Source organism: Heloderma suspectum, chromosome 2 (assembly GCF_057233095.1).
Source record: "Heloderma suspectum isolate Gila_16-S chromosome 2, 16-S_ref, whole genome shotgun sequence".
Lineage (NCBI taxonomy): Eukaryota > Metazoa > Chordata > Lepidosauria > Squamata > Helodermatidae > Heloderma > Heloderma suspectum.
In genome coordinates, this window is record NC_139459.1 from 279,811,432 (window position 1) to 279,838,839 (window position 27,408).

The window sequence follows — 27,408 nt, forward strand, 5'->3', positions numbered from 1 at the left end:
TCCCACAGCTGAAAGAGTGAGAGGAACAAAATTTATTATCTCCAAATTCGTAGCATCTCTGATGAGGAGTAAAGTGTAACAGACACACTCTCCCTACTTAATGTCCTAACAGGATGTTCAGCTGTTGAGCACTGGAGGTCGGGGGAGGGGGTGCTTTTTATTTTGTACACAGTTGCGCCCAATGCGTCCAGATGGGGAAGGCATGATATAACTGAAGGACCACCTCCTGTACGATCCTGCCCATAGACTGATGTCAGCAGGAGAAGCTCTTTTGCATGTCCCAATGGCATTTGAAAGACTGTTGGTAGAAATGAGGTAAAGGGCCTTCTCAGTTGTAGCACCCAGGATGTCCATCCTTATTACTGGTCTTCTGTTACCACATAAAAATATTTCTGGTTTAGCAGGTCTTTCACCTGGTTGCTTGATTTTATTTGTTTGTTTCTTTGTGGATGCAGCAGTTTTTTTGTCTGCAGAATGCTTTTTATTGTTTGGTGTTTTAATTATTACTTTTTGTTTTTAATCTTATGTTAGCTGCCCTGAGCTTGAAATGTAAAGCGTGGGGGTAGAAACTTTAAAATAAATGCGGTTGGCAGTGCTGGGAGGAGGGTCAGTAGTGGTACTGGAGGTAGGACTCAGAAAGGGATCCCACAGAATGAAGTTACTAACACCACTACTCAAAGGACCAAACAGTCCATGTCCTTATTTATAAATGTGTTAGGCGCGACTAGGTGGTATCGAATGATATATTCATTGTACATTACTCTGACTCTTCCAAGAAATATTGTTCAAACTATATTTAAGTAGTTTGCATATTTTTAATTATGTATTTCATTATATGGAATATCTGTTCCTTCCCTGGCAACCAAAAGGTACAACTGGTGAATTTTCTAGGTGCAAGTACTACTAGCTCCAATAGCATTTTTTTTTCTCCAGCCAGAAAATCGGAAGAAGGGAGCTGGCTTAGGGACCCAAGGGAGGCCCAGCAGAAGGCAATCTAATGAAACATACAGAGATGCTGTGCGGAGAGTCATGTTTGCCCGCTACAAGGAACTTGAATAAATGTGGAAAGGAATCCTATCACACCCAACACACCCCGTACCTTCAGTCCTTCTTTGTGTCTGTCTCTTGTTTTTTGAATCAATGTTTTATTTGCTGCTGAAGTGTGTTTTTGTTTTTCAATAAAACAGAAAAGTCGATGTTTGGTCTCTTTTCTGCTTCCTGGATTTTTGAGCTAAATCTTAATGAGGAAATAGTTTCTGTTCAAACCTCTTTGAAGTGACAGTATCTTACCATATATACTGAGCCAGTTCACACCGACCGATAGCCCATGGGTTAAAGAGCCCATGGGCTGTCATGCATGAGAGGGAGAGAGCAGGCATGCCGCCTTCCACCACTTCCACTTTTAATCAGCAATACAACAACAAGCCATGGGTTAACTGCTGGGTTGTTTAGCCCCTAAACAACCCAGCGGTCCATGTTCGGATAACATACTCAGCAATGGCCTGTCATTACGTGTGAACCAGGTCATCTCCTCTGCTGTCTGCTAGATGACCCAAACTACAGCCCTCTGAATACATTTGGGATATATATTCAAGCTGCTGCTACTACCCACCACCAATTTGGAATGAGGATGGCATAATCCAGTATCAAGCCAGGAGGATTCTGCTGGGATGGGTTTCTGTTATCTGCTGGAGTGTTCTCTTGAGCGTAATTCAGCTGTGCAGATCTGGCCTTACAGCTATGGAAATAAACGGCTAAGGTCCTTATTTGTGAATCACGTTGAAATCGGCAAGATACACCTCTTGTCTAATTGAACATCTGTTTGGGTAAGAAGCATTGATCCAGTTTGATAACATGCTTTAACATTCTGCTGTCTAACAAAATGGTGGGATTTGGGGCACACAAAACAATGTACTTCTAAACAAACTCAATATTCTTTTCAAGCAAAAAGCTTAATGGAGAAATAAATCATGCAAAATAGCTAACAGACATTCTATGGTGTGAGGAGGCATCCAAGAATGAGTTAACCCCCCCCCCACCCCCCCACCCCACACACACACTAAAACTGGCCAGGAAAGGCAGGGTCCGGGTTCAGGTGCTAATATATTTGCATGAGGCTTAGTATCCTCTAGCTCCTCCCCCAGTTCTTCCCTGCTCTGTGCCTAGGGCAGAGCTCCTTTTGCTCTCCTAAGTATCTGGTACTATTGCTTCTACCCATTGGTCTTAACTAATTGCTCTGCTCATTTGTCAGTCTCTTCTCCCTAACCCAGTTTCTAGACTCCAACCCCCCCCCACCCCCAAATTCTTGCCTCTTGACCTTCCTTCACGCTCCTCTCTATCCTGGCATGGTCCTGTCAGGCCAGTGTCTCAACAGCCTGCCAAGTCTTAACATTCCTACTCCCAGGAGAGAGAACTACAAAGAGTACTGAACATGGGATCGGTCCTGTGGTATCCCTCCCCCAAAGTACTAGGATTGGAGAGACCTGGCAAAACCATTCACTGGGATTAGAAGCTAGAAATGCCAGTCACAAAACTACACACACTTTTTCCTCTCCCTCCCACCTTAGCGTTTTCTTTATATGGAGAGCTGGGGGAGAAATGTAATGATTTCTGGAGACACTGCCCTCTGAATTTTTCAGACTGCTTTGGAGGAGCCCTGCTTAGATCCAGACATTTCCTAAAGCTGCCAGATTGGGTTAAGGGTTCAGTGGAATCCAAAGCCCACCCCACTAGGAAGGCCTCTAACAAGAGGAACCATAACAAAATTAAGGGGCTTAAGAACAACTACAGGCTTCTTGAGTGGAAGTAGTGGACCACCAGAGGGCTGAGAGATGCTCCTTAGAGGAACCCTCTTGGCGTCTACAGCTGGGTCTTGAGAGAGTTGAGGCCTGCAGATGAAGGATGTTAGGTTTAAGGCCGGCTTGGAGGAAACATGGATGTGCCTCCTTATATCAGCTGGTGAAGGCCTTCCAGATTATTTCATAAATTCAATGCGTGTGTGACTTCTGGGAGGAAAGTAAAGTGTGCATAACCTTTGAGTAACCTAGGCTTAAGCAAGCTTCCCATTCATGTACCAGGCTTGGGGGAACCTCAGAAAATATTTAGTGAACCCTCCTGGAGCAGGGGAGCGGAAAGAGAACCAAAACAGCTCAGTAAAGACTTGAGTATGTTTACTGGCCATGGAATGCTGGTTGACAGTTGGGAGGAATGGAAAAGGTGGGGGAGAGGCTGGAATGGAGTATCTTGGAAAAAGGCATAGCTGGCTAGCTAGAAGTCTGAACAGCATCCAGACGGATTTGCCTCAGCCTGTTGCTGTAATTTTGTGCTAAGTGGAGTGGGATTTGTGACACTATATGCAGTAGTAAATACTGGGACACTTGTGAGCAACTCGCTCACTTATCTCTCCCTCCCCCTGCGCCATTTTGTGAAGGTTCAAAATCGTGTGAGAGTGCTACTGTTTCATCATTATCCTATTTATGTCAAGTGCACCCCTTTCCATTTTATAAACTTTTCTCCAGTGAGTAAACAAGAAGCAAGGCCATTATTCCCTCGGTCTCCCTGCCCTCATCCACGCATGTCTGCAAGGAGACTGGCGAGCGCTTTGGCTAGCCTAGGTATCGGTGGGGTGGGGTCTCTGTTTCAGCCCTACGCAGTCGCAGTTGATGTATTTTGCAGCCTAGTCCCATGCATGTTTTACTCCGTTCGAAAAAGCATAGCGTCATGCTTTGAAGAAGCATAGGTAAAGGTGCACAGAATTGCAGCCTTGCGGTGGCAGCGTTTTCAGGGAGCCGCGTCTCTCAGTCAAATGTTTGCTTTTTTCGATTCCAGAAGATGCCATTTCCGTAAAGGGGCTCTTATATAGCGTGCATGCGAATTGTGTCATCGGTGGGGTAACCGGTTCAATGCAATTTCGCTTTTATTTAAAAACAAAACGATGTGCCAACAGCCATAAGGCTCTTCCGTGGAGCTCGCCGGCTTTATGAAATGGCCGTGATCGTTAGCGATATATATCTCACAAGATGGTTGTCCGCCCAGCAAGATCTCTGCAGCCAGCGGACATGCACTTACACAAAGGATTCATGGCTGCCGCAGAAAGAAACGAACTGCTGGGGTAGAGGGAGACAGTTTAGGAGGTCTAGGGTGTCTGCCGTGTTATGTTCACGGATAAACAATGCAGCTCCACAACCCTGAACCCTCACACTTGTCATGGTTTTCGTATATAATCGCTCCTACAACGGCCCCCCATCCCGCGGCCGGGACTGCGCTCAAATCCAACACACTACATTACCCAGCATGCCGCGCGACGTTACAGGACGATACTTGTGCACGTTACTTGCTGGAAGTTTCCAGGAGGCAGTGGCGGAGCGCTGGGTATTGTGGGTAGAAGACGGCGGGCTCTGCTTCGGTGCCATTTTGTGGTGCTTGAGAGAAACCGTGGCGGTTGTTGTTGCGGCTGCTACGGTGGCAGAATAGTCCTTCTCCCCTTTCCCCTTCACGGTGAGTAATGAATCTGAGGCTTGCGATGCGGAGAAAGGTATTCACTACAAAGAAGGGAAAGAGTCCGTGCCTGAGCTTCAGCAATATAGTAATAATAATTAACGTTTAGTAATATATGCAGCTGCGGCAGCCTCCGACCGAGACTAGGTGGGAGCGGGGAGGTCATCCACCGGCTATGGCTTGGGAGGGTCAGCCGTCCATTTTCTGCAGATCCCGTCATTGGCCGATCTTTTGGTAGGTTAAGCTTGAGCCTTAGTCGGGAGTCTCTTGAACGTCTGCCCGTCCCCGCCTTTCCTTTCGCTGTGGCTGAATCCGCATATTTGCCATCACGACCGCTATCGCAGTTGCCCCTGGACTCTTGTACCCCCCCCCCCCCGACGCTGCGGATGTCAGCCGCCATTAAATGCCGCCCTGTCAAGTCGTCTCCTGCAATCTCCAGGAGAGGCTGCCTTGCCGTTTTTCATATCCTGCCCGTTGCACAGGGAATTCTCCAGGTTTACATTACCCGAGACAGTTTTGATGTAGCTATTAACTTACCGAGTTGCTACTATGGCTTATGTATATGTACCTTAGGGTGATTTTTTGTAGGTATCTGAATATGTTGCCTCTTAATACAGTTATGCGCATAACTTGTTCCAGTGATTGCTTGACTAAGCTTTTTTTCCTGTAGAATTAGGAGTAAAGTACTGAAGGTAATTTGGAGTTGCAAGCATGCTGTTTGAAAGGCATTCTTTAGTGGTACTCTACGTAGGAGGGTTTTGTAAGCATTGCTTAGGAGTATGTAGATCTCTGCAGTAGGCTTTTAAATGGTTATTAATGTCTGCATTGATGGAAACCTTTCTTGTCATTTAGATTGACATCTTGGTTTACTATAGAGGCAGTTCAATCAAGAATTGAAGGCAAGCTATGGGTTCAGACAAACGGTATGTAGTTCTGAAACGTTTGTGATACGTAATGGTGGCAACAGTTTTGGAGATGAATAAGATCAACACAAGGTAGTTCACTGTTAACACTTCGCATACTGAAGTGCAAATCCCTGATCTGTGATGGAGGGCACAATCCAGTGGGGATAGTTGGCTGCCTCCAAACTCGGAGGCAACCGACTATCCAATGCAGGGCGGGTGGAATGCAGAGGGGATCTTCTCCTCTGTGCTCCACCTGCCCTGCATCAGCGGCTAGACAATCAATTTTGGCTGTCTAGCCAGAGTGGTGGTGGTGGTGGTGGTGAGGACGGCGCACAGGAAGTATCGTAACACCACTTCCGCTCTCTCCACCTCCAGGAACACCCCCCTTTCCCCACTTGCGCTGCTCTTACAAGCACAGAGCCAGGGATGAACTGCGCCTCTTACGGGGGGGCATGGAGGTGGTTTTCTGGGAGCCAACCTCGGAGCGCTGGCTCCGAGGTCAGTTCCCAAAAACTGAATAATCCTATGGTCATCTAGTTGCTGTCCAGCGGCTGTAGGATTGTGGCCTTATTGTATTTATTTTATGTTTATGCTGCCTTTCTACCAAGAAAATGGCACTCAGGGTAGCTTGCAACCCTAAATAAAAACTTGATTAAAAAATAATTTAAAAACATTAAAAACACCACAATAACAGAATAAGAACAGCAGTCAGCACAGCAGACCCTCTTAGATACAAAAGACCTGTTTGAATTAAAACATCTTTGTCTGCAGGTGGAAGGACAGCAGAGAGTAAGCCAACTTACCCCCAATGGCAGGGAGTTCCACAACCTGGGAGCAGCCACTGCATACGTTCCTGAATGCCTGTAGGTGTCAGCAGGAACATGTGGGGCTAACCCCATCCCCCTAACGACATGCATGCTGGCTGCATCCCCCAGCTCATTTGTGATTTGAGGGCAACTGATTCAGTGCATGTAGGTTTTCCTCCATGGGGACAGGAGCCCTGTACCCTGATTCCCATCTCCATGGAGGAAACCATATGTGCAGAGAAGTAGCTCCCTTCAGACTGAGCAGATCACGTGCCACTAGGGGGACACTGCTGATACATGAGGGGGTGGGGCTAGCCACACACATTGCTGCTGGCCCATTCATGCATTTTGTACCCATGGGTACCAAATGCCTGAGTAGGGCATATGTCTATGCTCATTGGGGAGAAAATAAATGCTTTAGTAGCTGTAACAGAGGAATCCACTTTGAGAAACTACTGTATACACTAAAGCTGAGAACTAAAACATTAAGTTGTCTTGGTGATATTCATTCATGGTGGTTCTTTCCCTACACATGCACATAAATAAACGAAAAGTAGTTAGGGCAGTATCCAGTGCTGCTACTGCTTGATCTGTTGCATAGGTGAGACTAGGGATGTACAAAAGTCACCTTTCCGCGGATTATGTTTATGGTGGGCGGGGAGGCGTTCCGTCCCTCCCCCCAGAATCCTCGACGGGGGAGAGGCGATCCGTTCCTCCCCCCCGGAATCCTCGACGGCTGGCTGTGCTCGGCGCCGGCTCCGCGGAGCAGCTGGCCAGGCCCAGGCCAGAGCCGCCCGCAGCCGGATTTCCGGCGCGGAGGGCTCTGCGTAAAAAAACAAACTGCGTACACAAATGGCGGCAGCTGCGGCGTTCCTTATTTTTTGCAGTCTTAGTCTACGTAAATATTTACGTAGACTATTATGGCGAAAATAAAGGGGCGCTATTTGCGTCCCTTTTTGATTCGCCGTTTTAACCCAGCCATGATAGGCTACGTAAATCTTTACGTAGCCTATCACATCCCTGTAAAAAAGAAAAACACCTCCAGACTGTAAATGGCGGCGGTGGCTGGTCAGAAGACCAGCCGCTGCCGCCACCCGGAACATCCACCCCAGGTAAGTCTCGTCCCGGGGGGGGGATCCGCGGGGGGGTGGCAGGCCGTTCCGCCACAGATTTCAGGGGGCCGAATCCGTGGCGGAATTCTCTGACATCCCTAGGTGAGACCCACCGCTCACACAACAGAAAGGTACTGGTTCAAAAAGCAACCCCGGAAACAAGGAAATGCTTGTTTCCGAATTGAGACAGGTTAGCACGAAGGCATTTCCTTCTGCAAGCTCTGTTGACCTTCCCCATTCTGGAAAGTAGTATTTCCACTTGGTTCTGGTTGCTTTTTAAACTGCTAACTTGCGTTGCGTTAGCGGGGGGGCCTGCTGGCGTGTGGGCAGACTTGGGTACTGCCCGTATAAAGCATTTGGGCCATAAGGTGCAATTTTTTGCTTGTGTTTCTATATTTATAATCACATAAGGAATTTATTTAAAGGAAAAGACAGCATAAATAAGAATTACTTGAAAAAAGCTAAATGAAGGAAAAAGAATGTACAATATTTACATCTATGAATAGATTTATTTTACCAATGTAAATCATACATAAGGATATATTTTATCTTTAAATTTATCATTTCAGAAAACTATAAAGGTTAACCATTTTCTAATAACTACTTGGTTTTCACATGCATGTACATAATAAATAAAATTTTACGTTACAAAACCAATCTGAAAGGGGAGGAGCAATACTGTTTTTCCAGTAAAATGCTATTGAAATTTTTGCAGCTGTCAATTCATTGATAAATCATTTTGACATTTGTATTGTCCGCACAACAGAGTAATTTACTGAGTAATTTACAGCACAGTACTGTGCATGTTTACTTGGAAGTAAGGCCCACTGAATTCAATGGGGCTTACTCCCTAATAAGTGCATTTAGGATTGCTGTTATAAAAGAACTTGCAGGGTTTCCCTCAGGATTTTATATCCTGTGATTTGTTCAATGCAAAACAGTGGTCTTCCACAGCGCAAGCAGTTAACTTGAGTCAGATCATAAGATTAATTTTAATTTATAAAGCATTAAATACCACTGGTGCAAAGTTTTATTTAAAAAATCTTTCAAAATTTCTCTAAGCCAGAGGTAATTCTCACTGGTAAGCAAATCTTAAAATTATGTTAATCTCCTCTGCATAGGTCATATGTGTAGTGATGCTTAGTCAAGGTTGTACCATGACGACTTGAAATTTCCTTTAGCAGCCCTGTGTCTTAATGCCAGCATTCTATGTGATGTGGACAGGGCTTTGTGAAAAAGAGAGGACCATTTGCAAAATGTCCTGTACTCCAAAGGTAGCAAACCCTGCCAATTGAGTTCTGATGTCCTTGTACCATGCCAGGCTGCTATTTTTTTATGGAGTCCTGTGTGTCATGTTAAGATCTTGACTGATGAATATGGCAACCTTTGAGCTGTTTCTCTTTCTAAACACTTTGTACAGTGTGAGCAGAACTGAACGGAGTGGAAGGTATGGTTCTATCATAGATCGAGATGATCGGGATGACCGGGACTCCAGAAGCCGACGACGGGATTCTGACTATAAAAGATCTAGTGAGGAACGCAGAAGTGACAGATATGATGATTACCGGGATTATGATGGCAGAGATTATGATGGCAGAGATTATGATGGCAGAGATTATGACAGCCCTGAGGTTAGTGAGAGATCTGTATGCTGGGAAAGTTTTGAATAACATCAAGTTTAAACCTTGGTTACATTATCAGTGGTTTTGCCCTTTTTAGCCTGTACTAGTCAGCGGTACTCTTTCTAGCTGTACTTAGTGTATAGAGATTGTATGGCTGAGAACTTCTTGTTGGATGTATTCCAGCTAGCTATAGAGAATAATCTTCAAATCTCATTTTTCTCAAAAAAGTAGTTACACATGAAATGAAAAAAAAATGTAGCTGAGAAATTACTAGGATTGTTTGAATAAGGATGGAATGATTTTCATGAGTCCTGGGATTTTTAAGTAATGGATAAAGTGCTGTATAGTAACGTTGTGGTCCTAAATCGTTTGTTTGCTTGTGTGGTCACTTGACAGAGGGAGCGTGAACGTGAGCGGCGCAATAGTGATAAATCAGAAGATGGGTATCATTCTGATGGAGACTACGGAGAGCATGACTATAGAAATGACATTAATGATGAGAAAGAAAGCAAGACTATCATGTTGCGTGGGCTCCCTATTACCGTTACAGACTATGATGTAAGTAATATTTTAGTATTGACTTAGATTGCATTATAATTATTAAGTACTTCCTTAAATAGCAGTATGGCATTTAAAGTTCTTAGTAATGATTTTCTTAACACTTCGTTCTACTATCCTGCTACCCCGACTGGTTGCCAATCTCCACCCCCACCCCCTTCTTGAAAGCTGATTTGGAGCTAGTTTTTGTAGGGGTGAGTGAAGGAAATTGGCAACCCCCTCCTCCCGAGTGGAAGTGCTGCCTTCTTAAATCCTTTGTGTACCTTTCATAACAATCCCCTATAAATGGATTGTCATGTTCCCTTGGCCCCCACCTTCATCATGCGCGCACACACAAGAATAGAGGCTTCAGGCTCATGTCTTTAATTCACTATCAGCAGGTTCATTACAGATGCAAATCCCCAAAGACTCTCAGGCTGCAAAGGAATAACAGCAGGGAATCCAAATGGGAACTACAATGTTGCTAGCAGTTTGAACAGGGACTTGCTGGCTAGAATAACTTAGGGAGGGAAACCCCTCCCATCCCGTGATGCTCCCCTACGTCGACCCTCACGCTTCACCAACCCAGTTCGACCGTCTGAGCTCCACCTCTTAACTTTTCCTACTTTGCTCTGCACTGTAGTCTAGCATCCCTCAGGTCATGCCCCGTGCTCTCCTCCTCCTCCTGGATTCTCACCAGGGGGGCGGGGGCTTCAGACCCAGCCATCTGGGTGCTAGCATTCTGAGAAGCATGCCTAACCATATCTGAACTGGCTGGGGAAGATGCCTCCCCCGGTTCTTGCTGTTCCCCTTCTGAATCTGAACTGCCAACTCTCTCCATATGCTCAGAATCAATCCTGACACTGATTTCCATATGATTGCTCATATGTTTTTGTATTAACTTTTCATGAGTGTTTGTGTGGTTTAAACATTGTGCTTTAATATAGTTGGTTTGCAGTATGCAAACTCTAAAAGAATTAATTACCAAAGACTTTTCCAAGTACTTCCTTTATTCTGAGCAGTAGTTCATTGATCTGCTAAAAGATGTACTTGTGCTTAGACCAGCCTCCCTCAACTTTGTGCCCTCTAGATGTTTTGGACTTCAGCCACCAATGGTCAGGTATGCTGGAAGTTGTCATCCAAAACATTGGAAGGCACCAGCTTGGGGAAAGCTGGTTTAGGCCAATGTTACCATATTCTTGGGTTTGTAAAGGAAAAGCTTTTCTGTACCTGAGTGATTTACAGTGTGAACTATTGAGCTCTGGGAAGAAAGTATATTAAAGAATAAAATGCTTAAAATTATGCTAAATGTCTCATTTTCACTTTTGTGCTTTTTCCCTGGAAGTATAGCATTTTTTACATGATGGCTGTAGATGTAAAAAATGATTTTATAGTGAGCAAGTTTTGGCTTCTGTAATTTGGATCACAATAATGGGTTGTATCCGGTAATAGTCGAACTTAATTCTCATTCATTTCAATGGGTCTACTCTAAGTAGGACTAACATTTGCCACAAGCCAATATCTATAGATTTGAACAAATTCCTTTGCTTGTCTGAAATATTGTATCTTTTTATGGCTGTGTTGTCTAAAAATGCCACACAATTTGTAAATCTCAAATTTTGGAAGCTGACTGTCACAAAGGTTTTTCAGTACTAAGCAGCAAACCGTGGAGTCTTATATCTTTATATTTATAATAATTCATCACTTTGGAAATGCTTATTTAGAAGTGACATCCATTGACATTGGTAGGACTTCATGCATTTAGGATTTGGAGGTGTGAGTGATAAACTTGTAACATGACTAGAGGTCAGCACCTCTGAACTTCGGCTACTGTATGACGTGTCTGGCTTCTTAAAGATTTCTAATTTACTTGGGAAAATAAATTTGTATTTATAAATTTATAAAGCACTCTTACCCATTTTTATGTATGGCTGATCTTAAGCTGGATATTAATACATTTTGGAAAATTGTTTCATTTGCAATGGTCTAGTGTATTAAAATGAACACCAAGTAAGCATTTGGCAGTTAGTTGCTGTTTTCCCTTATCTGAGTTCGTTCAGCTTTTGAATGCTAATGATTTTTTATTAAACTTGCATACAGATTCGAGAGATCATTGAATCCTGTGAAGGCCCTCGGCCTGCAGATGTGAGGCTGATGAAGAGAAAGACAGGTGAGAGTGTTAACCTATTTTTTGGTACTACCTTCCTCTTCCCCAGGCCTAAAACATTTTCCAAATCTCCCCTCGCCTGCAAGTGCAAAGCAAAATGAAAGGTTTGCCATGAGTAAGGAATTTGGCCTTTTGGAAGGCTATAGATAGTGGAAGAAGCCTTCAGTTTTTTAGATATTAAAAGTTATCGATCGGTAAGTAACATCTACTGTAAATTTGACTTTTAAATTTTAGTAGTCCATTGCATGGTTATCTTTAAACATGGATCTCATTCAGATGGAATGTACCCTGTTAAGGCAGCTTGGTTTCCTTGCCATGGCAAAACGAGAAGCAAATTCAGAGTTGACGTCGCATTTATAAAACTGCTTTGTCATGAAGTAATGAAGCAGTTGGAGAGAGATTCACCTGTTTTAAAGGAACTGACTAACACAAGTATCCCGTCTATATCTGAATGCTGTCTCTAGGTGTAAGCCGTGGTTTCGCCTTCGTGGAGTTTTATCACTTTCAAGATGCTACCAGCTGGATGGAAGCCAATCAGGTTGCTTCACTCACAAAGTCTAGATAATTCCTGAAAATGGAACAAGTCTGTACAGTTTTTAAAAAGGAATAAATAAGAAAGCTGAAGGAGTGGTTTGTTCTAAAACCGTGACTTCCTAAATATTAAACGCTTTGTATATATCAAAATTTTTAAAACGAGATTGCATAGTTTTAGACAAAAACCAGTAGATTTTGCCAAGCTGCCTTTTATAAAGTAAGCCTAATCCCTGATAGTGATAACATAGCATTTAACCTGATTGGTCTTTGATCATAATTTCTGTAGTAATTCCTTTTAAGTGTCCAACCAAACAGGCTTTTCTGACCATTGCAATAATGCTGGATGTGTGCTGTATGTTAGCACTAGCTGTGAAGATACAATCTCCAAAACTTAATCGTAGAAACAGCTGCAACTTTCTAGTAACAGATATGCCTTTTCAGTATCACTTAACAGATGAAAGTAAACTTTTGAAAGGCAACTAAAATACTGTATAGAATGGGGATGAATAAAGTAACGAACAAAATGGATAAGGTAAAATATAGTGAACTACCTTTCTGCATATTTCCAATGCGTTGGCATGCTTCTGGAGTTAAATCTGATCAGTTTGTCAACGCAAAACTACTCTCCTACTGAATTGCTGTAAAACCAGACTTACGCAGCTAACAGAGATATTAAAAAATATAAAGAGCAAAGAAAACAAGACTTGCTTGAAAACAAGACTGAAAAAGCATCTTGTGCTGAATTTTACCACTCTGCTTTTCGTTACTGGATGACAGAACATTGTGTTTTTCTGTGGACTTCGTATCATGGACATCCACCACAGCAAATAAGCTGAAAGAGTAGCTAATCCTTGCATGCATCAACTGAATTTTATAATACCTATAGCGTGCAATGGTGGTATACAAATGGGTGCCTGAATTAACCTTACTAGTAACTTGTGATATCACAATTTTAATATATACAAAGCTTATATTAGTTTTCATTTTATTGAATCGATTTCAAATTCACTCCAAAATAACTACACATCCTCTAGTTTTAGGGAAAAAGTAGTTGAGCCTCCCTAGTGGCCCTGTTGCTGTTAACTGTCAGACAAACATGATATATTGTAAATATGCCAACATCTTTTGTTTCTGTGCATATCCCAGTTTGTTCTGGGCCCTTCAGCCTTCCCCTCATTTGCCTACTCTAGCAATAAGGGATGAAATCTGCACCCTAGATATGCCAGATCCTTTAAGGCTCTTAATGCCTTTTATATTAGAACTAGCCATTCTAATGTACGTTTTCAGCTATATTTAGGTTTGGCCCATGTTACCTCAACATACACATTCCCTGGACATACTTAAAGGTGCATCTCTCTGAATGAAGAGCTATAAAGGACTTGCAGAAGTTAGGGGGGGTTATGGGATTTTACATATATAAGAAACAATAAAGTTTAAAGTTCAGAAACTTGGCTTCTTTTTATAGATTTAAGCAGCTAATCCTTTTGTAACGTCATGCTAATTTTGAAGGCACTGAAAGCAAATGAACTGTTAACCTATTGGCGAAACATCAGTAGCAGACTAGTTGTTTGGAGAAAGCTACTGTCTGAAGAACACAAACTTCTTATGCAAGCTTTCATGTGAACTGATGAATTAGTCAAAAAAAGATTTATACTGAACATGTATTCAGTTCATGACCTTTAATTCAGACTCCAAGATGTGTAACCAGGGTCCTCTTGAGAGGAATTAACTGCACATCATGAAGAAAGCAACTGAAAGTTGTCCATATGTTTTGAAGCTTTAAAACTCTAGGGTGTTGGGGAAAGAAGTGAAGCAGTCACTTAACAATATTTTAAAAAGCAGTGTGTTGTTATGCCATTAGGACTTGGTCTCCTTTGAGACGCTTCCTGGTTCCATGCCAGCGCTTAGTTTTGGCAGCTTGATCAACACTCCCTGATTCCGTTTACTTTTACCGCACATCCCATTTTCTTACTGCCCGTGTCCTCCTGCAGGATTGGATGGGCAGAGTTTAGGAGGCGGTGGTTGGTTCTCTACGTTCTCCCCATTTGTTGTCCATTTAATTCATGAGCACTGAATCCTCCGAAGTGTGCTCTGCCTTGGGAAAATGGACACATCTGCTGTGATACCGGAATAACTAAATGTGCTTTTTTTGCAGAAAAAACTGTTGATTCAAGGGAAACAAATTGCGATGCACTACAGCAATCCCAGACCGAAATTTGAAGACTGGCTTTGTAACAAGGTAATACGGTGTTTCTGCAAAGAGCGTTTCTCCTAGCTGTTGTTGGCGTAGATCCATCGTTGTTAGCCATACTTACGGAAATGGATATTGCATCAGTTTCAGTTCTAGTAAGAGCAAGTGATAAGACAGTACTGTAACAAAATGTGAGTAAAATATCATAAGCCCGACCACAAATAAGCACAAACAATTCAGCAAGAAGTAGTTCATAGGAAATGCTGGGAAGAAGTAAATAGGTCAGTAGAATGGCAAAAAAATGATTATCAGTTTTGTACAGACGTGGCATGGTGTTCTAAAATAATGGGAATTTCTGGCTCAATTAAAATTGGAAAGTGGCCTGGAAGTTGCTTTTATGTTACGTCTTCCCTGTTCTGGTTGAACTACCCCAGCCAGTGATACCATCCACGCTATCGACCTAGTGTCCAGGCAGCTGTGTCCAATGTGATCTCTAGCTCTATTAATAGATCTTGTTAAACAATATATTAATAGATCTTCTTAAACAGGGACCAGTATTCACTCCACATTCAATAAACCTACAGCATGTTGGTTGAAAGTCGAATAATTGCTAAGAAGTACTGTCTTGAGGTAATGCTGCATCTCTTCTTAGCCTCTATTAGAGCTATCCACAATCTAGTCCCACTTAGAGCTAATGCAAGGGGCTATTCTCTATTAGGAAAAAATCACTAGATGCCAGGGAAGTAACCTCTGCAATCTTCCATAAGCCAAACATGTCAGAAGTTAAATATATAGATTGGGGGGCAGGAATACTTGAGAATGTTATATCTGCATTGACTCTTAATTAAATTTCATCACATGGTGCCAGAACAAGGGCATGAGCAGTGAGAGAACAAGGGGTCTTGATGTTTAAACCCAGGGATAAGCATTAAGTGATATAGAAGGGTGCTACCGGACAAAAGTGTCAATCCTTACTTGTAGACAAATTCATACTCTGCTTATCATAGCTAAGTATTCATGGATTGCAGCTCTTAATTCTGTCAACGTCTGAAGCTCTCCTTGAACCTATTAGTACATTTACCTTGAGTATCTCTCTGAAAGATTTGCTTTAATATTAAAGAATTTACTATTTATTGAGACTTATGAATTTAGGAACTCCACAGAATTGGGCTTTGGATTAAGCTTAATAGTCACTGGAATACAATGTGCCTTTTTTCTAGGGCTGTGCAGGGACCCTCCGAACTGACTTGGAAGCTGCTTTGGGGCTTCCAAGATGGGCCTGATTTGCTTCGGGGTGGGATCCGCATGGCCCTGAACCCGAAGCAGGATTCAGATGGCCAAATCCTGCCGGGGGGGGGGGGGTGATGCTCCCATGCAACTCCCCAGTTCTGTACCTGGGCTGCCGCCGCTATCGCCACCATCGCCACCATCGCCGCCGCCAGCTCCTGGATGCGCTCTGGCTCTTGTTGCAGGGAGTTGTCATTTTTAAAATGGCGACTCCCTGCAGCAAGAGCCAGTGTGCGTTCAGGGCTCAGGAGCTGGAGGCGGTGACTCCTGTGATGGCTCAGGTAAGGAGCTGGAGGCGCTGGTGCGGCTGGGGTGGGGTGCCAAAGCTCCAAAGTACTTCTCAGAGCCCCCGAGCCGCTTCAGGTCACTTCATGCCCCCTCCACTTCGCCTGGGAAGGGGCCTGAAGCAGCCTGCTTCGACTTGGGGTTCAGGCCCCTGGCCGAAGTGGTTCACAGCCCTACTGTTTTCCCTCAGTGTTTAACAGAGTAGATCTTAGACAAATCAGGTCTGGAATATATGCATAGCACAGTGCTTAATCTCTATAATTGGTAATACCAAGAATGCAAGCCTCCCCACAAGATGGCCAGGTGCCTAGTTGTTATGATTGAGTGAGTTTGTAGTGCACATGCTATCCTGGACACTATGGACTAGGCAGATGAACTGGCCCCTAAGAAGATGGCTGCCAAAGTATACTCTCCTGGCTTCAAGAGTGTACCAGCCTTACTGCAGTGTGTTTATGTAGTAGTATCTGTACAGTAACAACTATGAACAGTAACTCATGAAACTACCATCTGCATCACAGATGCTTTACTTTAAAATGATTGAAATAGATGTGGTGTGTCCTACAGTGTGCTTGATCAGGTGTTTAATCTAAAATGTAATGGGTTTGTTTGTTTGTTAGTGCTGCCTTTACAACTTCAGGAGGCGACTAAAATGCTTCCGTTGTGGAGCAGATAAATTTGGTAAGTTCTGTTTGAATAAGTTATATTAAACAGATACTTTTCTTTCATGATTATAAACTGCATGTGATTCCTTTTCTGGCACGGTAGAGCTTGATGTAATAATTTAAGCTTACCATGAAATTAAATTCATTTTCCCCTATTTTGCAATGAAGATTCAGAGCAGGAGGTACCACCTGGAGGACCAGAGGCTGTTCAGTCTGTGGACTACTACTGTGACAGTGAGTAAAATCTCAACTCTTCCATTATACTGTGGGATTGGTTGGCCAAGGTGTGTGTTCCAAGAATATGTTCACTTCCTGTTATACAGAAATCCCCATTGGATTTGTTTGGGTGCTTTCATTTTCTCTTCAGAAGAGAAAGGTACAGGACAAAAATTGAAGTCCAAGCTGCTGAAGCATACTCCTGCACTTGAAATTTATGGGAAGTATGACGTTCTTCTAGCTAAGGACACTGTCTTAGCCTTCACTACTGTTGCAGGAGCGTCTTACTCCATCCCTATTTTTCCAGCTGGAGTTCTGCAGTAACTTTTCCTCTGTAGTCCTTTTCTAAAAAAAAAATCGCTACTATCACTCCTTGGAGCGCACACCTTCCTCTCTTTTTTTTTTCCTCTTCCCATCCACACCACTCTTCCTCACGAGTGGCTCTCCTTTCTGTCAGCAACATCCCCAGGTTCCTTTACTTTGCACTCATTAGTGTCTCCTTTCATGCAGCCATGTCCTAACCTGTAGTCTTTTCTTCTTTTCATTGAAGTACTTCCAGCTTTCCATCCTTCACATGTAGAGGCAAGGCTTCCTTTCTTTATAGGTGGCATTTGTATACCAAGAAAAGGTTGTAATGATAAATGTAGTCATGTGATTGGTTGAAAACTACATCAGATATAGTACTGTGGTAGTGAATGAAACACATGCATAACTGGGTTATATCAAAGTATCTCATATCTTTTCCAAACATACATATTAATACAGCAGTTTTTTTAAAAAAAATTAAGATGTATAATTGGTTTGATGTACACCTATAGTTTGGTTATAAAATTATGTATAAAGCAAGTTGTAACACCATCTTTTTCCTTCTCTAGCTCTTATTCTCAGAAACATAGCTCCACACACAGTAGTGGAATCAATCATGACAGCTCTGTCACCATATGCTTCCCTGGCAGTAAATAACATTCGACTGATTAAAGACAAACAGACCCAGCAGAATAGAGGCTTTGCTTTTGTACAGTTGTCTTCAGCAATGGTGAGGATCTACTTAATTTCACTTAGATACCAGATTCGGTCTATGTTTAGGGAAAAATAGCAATCTTGTCTCTCACTAGTAGCATTCCAGTTCAGTTAGAGGTGGAACACCTTAACCATTGCACTTTCCTTGCTTTGGAGAGGTGGTAGAATTAAACACGTTTTAGAGCATTTTCTCGTTTAAGTAACATGTACATGGACTACAAAATACTAAATAGAGGACAGGGCATCAATGAATGTAAGCTCCCAGCAAACACCTTTTAAATGTGGTGAGAAACATACATCTTACCAGTCAGTGGTATTGTGTTAGGCTATGACTTCCCTATATGTAAAAGAACAAAACCTTATCTTTGAAAGGTGTATACACCACATGTCAGGTTTTGTGTTGTGTTTTTCTAAAACATGATTGCTGTAAATAATTCCTTCTCGACAATAGTGTTTGGGTTTTCAACTTGAGCATTGTCCTTTATCAACTATTATTTTCTTTCTAGGATGCTTCTCAGTTGTTGCAGATTTTGCAAAGTCTTCAGCCACCTCTGAAAATAGATGGCAAAACAATTGGTGTGGATTTTGCAAAGAGTGCCAGGAAGTGAGTTATAAGTTGCTACACTTTCATGTTAAAGATGTCTGTCAAATCTTCTCCAAATGGCATAGAATTGGACATTCATATTGCTGCTTTGTTGCTCAACTATTAGTATTAAATATTGAGCGTTATGAAAGGAATTAGTGTCCTTTTTCTATCTGAGGTTGATTTCCAGAGAGGAGGGAAATAATGATTCAAGGGGTGTAACCTTTCAATATCTTGGTGGGCCACAGATGAGATACTGCAAGTTCCTTGTAATTGCATTTTGAAGCTTCCTGCAATACCCAGTAAAGTTGCCTGTGAAATCTGCTTAGTTGTTTTCTTGTTTCCAGGGATTTGCTTCTCCCAGATGGCAATCGTGTCAGTGCTTTCTCTGTTGCTAGTACAGCCATTGCTGCAGCCCAGTGGTCATCCACCCAGGTAGGAGGTCTATCTCTAAAAATAGATTGCTAGCAGAAGACAAGCTCACTAACAGTGATTTCAGTAGCTATTTGTCCAGTCTCCTTGCTGTGTCTAATTTATAACCACATTTATTTATAGCCTCAGAGTGGAGAAGGTGGCGCAGTTGACTTCAACTACCTCCAACTAGGACAGGATGGCTATACTCCGTACACTCAGGTAGATATGAATAGTATTATAAACTGCGGCTTGGCTCTAAAGATAAAAGTGAAGAAGAACCTCCTCCTGTTTGTTTATCTAGGCCTTTGTGTTTATACTTCGTACCACACAAGGGTAACTTGTTTTAATTTTTTGCATAGTGTTCACAGGATTATCAGCAGTTTTACCAGAATCAAGCAGGAACATTGGACACGGATACAGCTACAATATCAGGTAACAGTTTCCTCTTTGTTAGACAGAGGTAAAGTTCTACTTGTCTATGATCCCATTTCCAGCTTTCCTTTTCACTAACTTGAGCCTTCGTACTTGCTCCACTTGTTGAACCAAAATTGTGCACTAGAGGTCCAAAATCCCAAAATATGGCTAGCTATTTGGAATAAATAGGTCAAATCCAGGTCCTCTTTCTTCGGGCCTTCTGCTCCCCACCCCAATCATATTTTCAGTCCATAAATGTTGACAGCAGGAATAAGGACTGGCATACACAACAATTTTAATTTGCAGTAACTTGACAGTTTATACATCCGTTTCAAGCCTTCCTCCGCTGTCACAGTTCCACTTGGCCTTAGGGTCTGTGCATAAATTACATGAATTACACGTGAATCAGGCTTCCTGCACTGAGCAGAGGGTTGGACTTGATGGTCTTATAGGCCCCTTCCAACCCTATGATTCTGTGATTTCTGTGGTCCTGTGGCCGATTTGTATGAAATACACTTGCTCTGTGGCTAGACTTGAGGCTGCAGATTTCTAGTTGAGCCATGTGTGGCTTTAGAGCCATCTGCATCCATCACCAAACTTTGATTTCTGCATGCAGTAGAGTGGCAAATAATTAAGGGCTATTGACAGATTTTTTTTCCTCTAGGGGTTAAAAGTGCTAAACCGTTTAAACATCTCAAATCTAGAAAATCCAGAAGACAGTTCTGTAGGCTGTCATCTGATGTCTAATTCTCATAGCCAGCAGATTAAAGTGGCAGAAATGTTTAGTTTGTGAATTTGACTAGAACATCAGTAGACATATTCTGCGGATGGTGTTCTCTGTGCAGGGCAGCTGAGGTGCACTTCAGTACTTTGTATAGTTAAGAGTAATAAAGTGCTAGTTTTTCAGATTTATTTTGTGGAATTCTAATGAACTGTGTGTTGGCAGGTGCTCCAGTTACAACTGCTACTACAGCAGCTGTTGTTTCCCAGAGTCCTCAGTTATATAATCAACAGAGCAACTCACCCGATCCTCCGGTAAATACAGACTGTCTTCTGTTGTAGAGGGAGTTGGACTTAGTGCATAGTTTTAGTATGTTAGCATAACAATCTGAAAGGATTTCGCAAAAGTCTTTCACTTGTATACATTTTTATTTTGGTAACATTCCTCAATATACAGTTCTTATAAACTCTTACCTACCAAATACAATTCTTATCTATCACCTCCGTATCAGTACATTAGGCTAAGAGGTATTGAATTGCCTGGAGCAGCTAGTGGCTGAGTAGATGTTGAATTTGGGTCTTACACATGTAAACCCAGTGTTCTTAAGATGTATTGGCTTGCATTCAGGATGATGTGTAGGTTTGTGTAAGGTGTCTTGTTTTGTACATATACACACAAATACTTCATTGTGTATTCTCATGCATGAAAGTACATTGCAGAAAACTTGTAAGTTGCTCTTGAATAACTTTGGTAACTTCTTAAATTCTGCCCTAGACACAGGCAGCCCAGCCATGTACTAGTGCCCAAGTGCAATCAACTTCTCCAACTGGTGTAGTCCCTGGCACCAAATACGGTAAGGAAGCTTAACTACTACTAGATGAGTCATTGTGTAGGAATATAAAGCGGTTGTTCTTGGCTTATTCTTTTACTTCCATATCACCAGTAGCCAATTCTAGGAAGAAAGTAACCTATGGATAGGATGAACTTTTAATCTCTGTTGCATCATTTTCCTGAAGTGAATGTATCCAAAAGACCTACTTTAATTATTTGGAGGTGGGAGGGGAGTTTGAGAAACAGAATGAAAGGGCAGAAATGCTGTTAGATGGAAAGAAGGAATTTGCTATCTCTACAGCTGTGATCACTTGTTTTCTTGACTGTTACTAAACAATGGTGGTTTAATTCAATCAACCAAGTAATAGCTCACACTTTCAATTTGCAGCCATTCCAGATACTTCTACATATCAATATGATGAATCATCAGGTTTCTATTATGATCCTGTGACGGGGCTCTATTATGATCCGAATTCCCAGGTAAACAGAATTATCCCACTTCCTTTTCATAAACTAAAAATTCCTGGGGTAGTAAAGGCCCTGTGCTGAGTCTAAAAGGCCGCCTTTTAGAAGCGGAGCACTGTCCAATACTGGATTAGCAACTGGGAGAGTCCAGTTCATGGCATCTGAGGAAGAACATTGCCCAGGTCTTGGACAGCCGCTAATCAGCAGAGAATACTCAGCAGAGAATGCTGAGGTAGATGGACCTATGATTTGATTTAGAATTCATTTACAGTATTGGCATGTGCTTATAGCCTTGCGGCATTTTGCCATGTGTGGTGATTTGATCGGTAGGTCTTTGGCATCTTTATTTGTCTCACGCACCGTCTTGAGACCATTCCTGCCACAAAAACGGAAACTACATAGGGAGTTAGTAATGTGAAGTGAACCCATATACTCCTTAAGTGCAGGGATTATAATCTCAAATTACTTGCTTAATCCAGACAGTTTTATCTCGGCTTTGTTGTTAGTTTGAAAGTAGCAGTAGCTTTCTCTATATGTAAGTTGCATATAAAAGGATATGGGGTTTTGATTTTTTTTCAGTACTACTACAATGCAGTAACACAACAGTATCTTTACTGGGATGGTGAGAAAGAAACCTATATGCCTGCGGCAGAGGGCACAACATATCAGCAAAGTAATGCACCTCCCACCAAAGAAGGGAAAGAAAAGAAAGAGAAACCCAAGAGTAAAACTGCCCAACAGGTGATAGTTAAAATAACAGCCTCTATTCCTAAGATCAAAGGTCGTGGCGCCAGTTTTGGTGGAAAGACAGAATATAAATTTAATTAATAATAAATAAGGAGTGCTTTTTTTCATCAGGTAATGATAATTTCATGTCTTATGAACAATACTGGGTAAATTTAAAATGTTTCCCATTATAAAAATACACATTAGAGAAGCAAGGGGGCTCTAGAATGGTGTGGTTATGTGTTTACAACAGAATTGTGTCACTATATGCGCAGATCACTAACTCTGTGACACTACCATTGGATATTATAAACCAGCCTTTAAATGGCCAGCTTTACACTGAAAATTGGCTTTGGTGATGATTTCCAAATACAGGTGTTTTCACACTAGTTTGATAAGGTCTCATTTGACATAATGAAGTCATGTTTAAATAACCTGAAATTGGAAGATGGACCAGGGGTTGGGGGATGTGGTATTGTGTGCACATGTTAAATTTTGCTTTGTAATATGTACACTGTCTGAATTAAGTCATTTCCCCATTCAGATTGCTAAAGACATGGAACGTTGGGCTAAGAGCTTAAACAAACAGAAGGAGAACTTCAAGAATAGCTTCCAGCCTCTGAATGCAAGGGAGGAAGAAAGAAGAGAATCTGCAGCAGCAGATGCTGGTTTTGCTCTGTTTGAGAAAAAGGTACAGGGTGATTGGCTGGTAGCATTTGGTATGCAGAATTGATGTAGTCTTCAGGCTCATGAGTTTCTTCTATTCCTAGGGCACCTTGTCTGAGAGACAGCAGATAATGACAGAAGTGATAAAGAATGGTGATGATGATAACCCACTGAAAGTAGGTATATAGAAACCTATACTGACCTATGTGCTCTTCACGGTTCTTTGGTAACATGCCCACTGTAAATTCATAACCTTGAGGAATAAATATCGGTTAATACTCGCTTCTAAGGTATGAAGCCTTTTTTTAATGAGCCTAAATTATTTCTTTGCAAGCTTGTGTTCAAGTTCAGTAATGAGGCTCTTCTTTTTCCATTTAAACCTTGACTTGGCTTAGTGTAGTTTGTGAAACCATCTAGAACTTGGGGTCAGAAAAGTACTGAAAATGGGAAGGAGCATTTTTGAGCCCTCTTATCTCTGGAGTTGCAAAAAGACTTGGCAGCCATTCTGAAGATAGTTGATGTTTACTGGGATGTTAGGTTGTGAATCTTTAGAGGGATACTTTTTAAAGGGCATCTGTTTTCTCAGAACAAAATACAATCATATTTGGTAAAGTTTGTGTTCTGCCCAAAGAGTTCTAATCTTGACAAGTATTCAGCAGTCTGCCGGTTAATAGGCTGCCATTTTTCAGGCAGATTTGGCAGAGTAATAGTGGTGCTCTGAGGTTTCCTATACCCACACTTGAAGTGTTAGGGGGCTTGACAGTGCCCCTCACAAACTTAATCCACTATCAGTTGCTATTTCTGAGTGTGATAGAACTTAACTGTTGTCACTTGTCAGTAATGTATTTACTACACATTTTTGACATTGCTTTTCTTCTAGCGTGGACTGGTGGCCGCGTATAGTGGAGACAGTGATAATGAAGAGGATTTCTTGGAAAGACTGGAGAATGAGGAAGAAAAGTTGACAGACTGGAAAAAGTTGGCCTGTTTGTTATGTAGAAGACAGTTTCCAAATAAAGAAGCTCTAGTCAGGCACCAGCAGCTCTCTGACCTGCATAAGGTAACCATCTGCTGCAGATAATTAAACTCCAGTGTTGCAGAATTTTACAGTAGTGACCTAAATAACTGAAGATGAACTTGTTCTCCTAGCTTTGAGGGCAAAAGAGCATGCAAAAAAAGTTAAATGGGTTTTTCAAGTGGAGATTTCCCCCCCGCTACCTCACATAGACAAAATAATAGCAGTTAGCTTCTGTGCTTTCAGTAGTGTTTCATTACTTGTAAAAAAAATAACTTGAGATTTAAGGGTAGAGGCTCTTTAGAAATAGGCAGTAAAGTACCCCTAATCCCAGAAGATATAAAAGTTGTTTGCTTCCTAAATCAGTGATCAGTTGTGATTATATCGTGAAACCCTTTTTCTGTAAAGCAAAACATGGACATCTACAGGAGATCCAGACTATCGGAGCAAGAACTTGAAGCCTTGGAAATGCGTGAGAGAGAGGTTAGTGGCATGATGACAAGACCATAAATATAGAGAAGCACATTCAGCTCCCAAGCAATAACATCCCAGGAGTTACAAGCCCAGGTTTGGGTTTTTATGTACATTACTAGTCCTTATGGTCGCCAAGAGAAACTTGAATTGCAGAAATGTTGTGTAATGGCTCCCAAAGAGGAAAGCAACCAAAGGAAAAAGAACCTTGAGCTGAAATTTGTAATAACTGAAACAAGTTCAAGTGGAGGATAGGTGCTTGACATTTAAAGCCAGTTGTAGTTGGGCTCTTAACTAGCAGTTGCCTGGGAGACATACAAGATGTACGTTTTGTTTACTAGTGTGGTAGGATATAGATTTTAGATGAACAAATTCAGTCAAATGCTGATGGCTGATTGCCATGCATACATCTTACAGATTAGATGTGTCAGTCTGGGTCAGAACTTCCTATTGGGGCCTCTTTCTTTCTTTCTTTCTTTCTTTCTTTCTTTCTTTCTTTCTTTTTGCGCTGCTGAGCACCAGAAACGTTTGGCAACGTCTTCTGAAAATGATTCACCCTAGTAGCAACAGGGTGGGATCAATATGCATGTGGTGCTCTCCTGTTTAGATAAAGTACTTGAATCCCTTCCCCTTACCCAGCCTTTGTCACCTTGTTTTGCTACTTGGAGGCAGAAGCGCACTACATTATGTGTTGGGGTAGACAGGGATTTTAAAAAATAAATGGAATTTATCTAATTTCAGATGAAATACAGAGACAGAGCAGCTGAAAGACGTGAGAAGTATGGGATACCAGAGCCACCAGAGCCAAAGCGGAAAAAAGTGTTTGATGCAGGCACTGTGTACGTATTTGAGAGGTGCTTCAATTAGATTAAAGGGAGGTACTGTTAGAACAAAATTCCCTAGATTTTCCTTAGCTTAACTATATGTTGTTTTTTTCTGTAGAAATTACGAGCAGCCCACTAAGGATGGCATTGACCATAGCAATATTGGCAACAAAATGCTTCAGGCCATGGGGTGGAGGGAAGGTTCAGGATTAGGAAGGAAATGTCAAGGCATAACAGCCCCCATTGAGGTAAGCATGGATGAGTTGTATGTTGGCGCACAGAATGTATTCTATGTCCATGTAAATACTTCAGGTTTCTAAAAAAAATATTTCTAATTAGCAAAGAGGTACTGCTGACTTAGGTGGTACCAACTGCCAAGATTGTACTGGTCCCTGTGGAGGCTGGTGCTATAGAGGTTTTCTTAATCACCCATGAGAACTTGTAGAATTGTGTTCTGTTACAGACTGCAGGAATCTTCTGCAAGAGTTTGTTTGCTGTCACACTGATAAGCAGTATGTGTGAATTTTAGAGCCATACAAACTTTTTCATATCTGTTCATATAGAAACAAGACCTGTTAAGAGATCTGCATTTCACTTGTTCCCTCAAAGCTCTGATTTTTTTGAAGCTTCTTGATGGGAATATGATTTATAATTCCAAGTACTTTGTAAAGAAATGCACATTCAGTGAATAAGTTAGGAAATGCCTTACCTGGGAAGTGAGGAGAGTTTAAATAATGTTAGGGGTCTTGGTCATACAGAGACCTGATGTGTGCAAGATGCAGCTATAGTGACAATATTTATGTTCCTGCTTTGAAACTGCTAAAATGTTTCTCTTCGCAGGCTCAAGTGAGAATGAGGGGAGCTGGCCTAGGAGCAAAAGGAAGTTCTTACGGTGTCTCAACAGCAGACTCATACAAAGATGCAGTACGGAAAGCTATGTTTGCCCGATTCACTGAAATGGAATAAGCTCCTTTCATCTTGGAATCATAAATGGCATGAAACATTTCACTCTTTTCCCAAACTGACTGTTAAAACTCTTATGGCCTTGGAGGCACAGTAGTGTTTTAGTTATGGCTTGAGGTTAACCACTTCTATTCCGGGTTTTCCTTCCAGCGTGCAGTGGTTCCCATGTTGGACCATAGAACGCAGCATCATGTTGGAAGAACCATAACTATATAAAAAAGGGGTTGCTGCATCTTTATACATACTTGTATATAGTGTAAATTAATGTGTTGTGTTCAGAGGTTTGTGTAGTCTAAAAGCCACTCCTGTCCTGTGGAGCGGTTGAGGAAGTGTTAATATGGTTTGACACTGCTGTATCTGCTGACTTTGTATTGTTTCTCAGTTTTGGCAAAACTTTCCTGTACATTTTGTAAGATACGTATTTGTATAGATTTTTTGAAGATTTTGATTCTAGATGCCAGTCCAGGCTTCTTTCAAAAAGAAATAAAGCCTAAACCAAATGTTGTTTCTCCATGGGGAAAGTGGGTTTGGGGGGCAGAATGAATGACTGAGTCTAAGTACCTGAACGAACTTTGATTTGATGACCATCTTAAGTAGATACAACTGATTTGGTCCTCTACCTTCTGGCCTGCTTTGAATTGCTGAGGAAAGGCTCTGTATTACCTATTTATATGCAAACATTTGTGCCTACTGCCAGAGAAACTCCTAAGGCCAGGAATCCTGTTGATAGAATTAAAATTTTATCTTGGGGTAAGTGACATATTTCTCCATTGTTGTGACCTCCAAATGTCATTAGGTGTCAGTTGTAGCATCTTAAAACTTACAGTACACAACCTAGCTGTTACTGTCTTAACTTGCCTTCTTGGTATTGTCAAGATGTCTTCACTTTATTAAGTTTGGCCCTCAAGCTGGAAGAGATTCTGCACCCCTGCTCTACAAACATGCTTCTTTTAACAGATCAATAAATTTATCTGAGAAGTCTACAACTTAACAATCATGATTACAATAAGAAAAACCTAAGCAGCAAATAAGACAACTAATAAAATTAAAACATCACTTTAACAAAAATCAAGAGATTAATGTAGTGTGGGAATGATGGGGGGGGGGGGAATAAATTTTTTTTTAACAGAACTAAACAACTATCCTTAAACTATAGCATGATACAAAGTTCAAAAAACCTGGTACAATACAAAGATGCTTGCATAGCACTATGAAGACACTAAGGGTACAGTCCTATCAATTGTGCCCTCGATGATCAGAAGTCCCTGAACTTGGTGGCTTCCCATCCAGTGCAGGGTGGGAGGAGTGGTGAAGGTGGTCGTTGCCTCCCACCCTGCATTTTCTGCTAGACAGTCTTGGTTGCCTGTGTAACTGGGGTGCTTCAGAGTAGGAAGAAAGTAGGCTGGAGAGGCCTCAGATAGCTTGTATCCTGGCCTCTCTGGTCTGTCCCCCTGCACCCCCCCCAGCTCACTTT

General features: G+C 41.9%; 2 protein-coding genes across 7 annotated transcripts in view; both read left to right on the top strand.

Annotated features, from left to right (window-relative positions):
* RBM6 (RNA binding motif protein 6) overlaps positions 1–1,196 on the top strand; it is an 82,282-nt gene extending 81,086 nt beyond the window's left edge. For all 6 annotated transcript variants that reach the window (XM_084839588.1, XM_084839590.1, XM_084839592.1 and 3 more), the window contains one exon: positions 934–1,196. In XM_084839588.1, the coding sequence (XP_084695714.1) occupies positions 934–1,059 (126 nt within the window). In that variant the 3' untranslated portion in view covers positions 1,060–1,196. The remainder of the gene's footprint in view (positions 1–933) is intronic.
* A 3,219-nt stretch (positions 1,197–4,415) lies between these two features.
* RBM5 (RNA binding motif protein 5) lies at positions 4,416–26,434 on the top strand. The gene is made up of 25 exons (XM_084839593.1): positions 4,416–4,497; positions 5,350–5,420; positions 8,741–8,951; positions 9,339–9,500; positions 11,580–11,649; positions 12,111–12,184; positions 14,336–14,419; positions 16,561–16,621; positions 16,774–16,839; positions 17,697–17,857; positions 18,348–18,445; positions 18,772–18,859; positions 18,980–19,057; positions 19,198–19,270; positions 20,199–20,287; positions 20,748–20,826; positions 21,193–21,284; positions 21,849–22,010; positions 22,540–22,686; positions 22,766–22,837; positions 23,542–23,721; positions 24,085–24,159; positions 24,889–24,986; positions 25,090–25,219; positions 25,812–26,434. The coding sequence occupies exons 2-25, from the start codon at positions 5,404–5,406 to the stop codon at positions 25,935–25,937; spliced, it is 2,493 nt and encodes an 830-aa protein (XP_084695719.1). The 5' UTR covers positions 4,416–4,497; positions 5,350–5,403; the 3' UTR covers positions 25,938–26,434.
* The last annotated feature ends 974 nt before the right edge of the window (positions 26,435–27,408 follow it).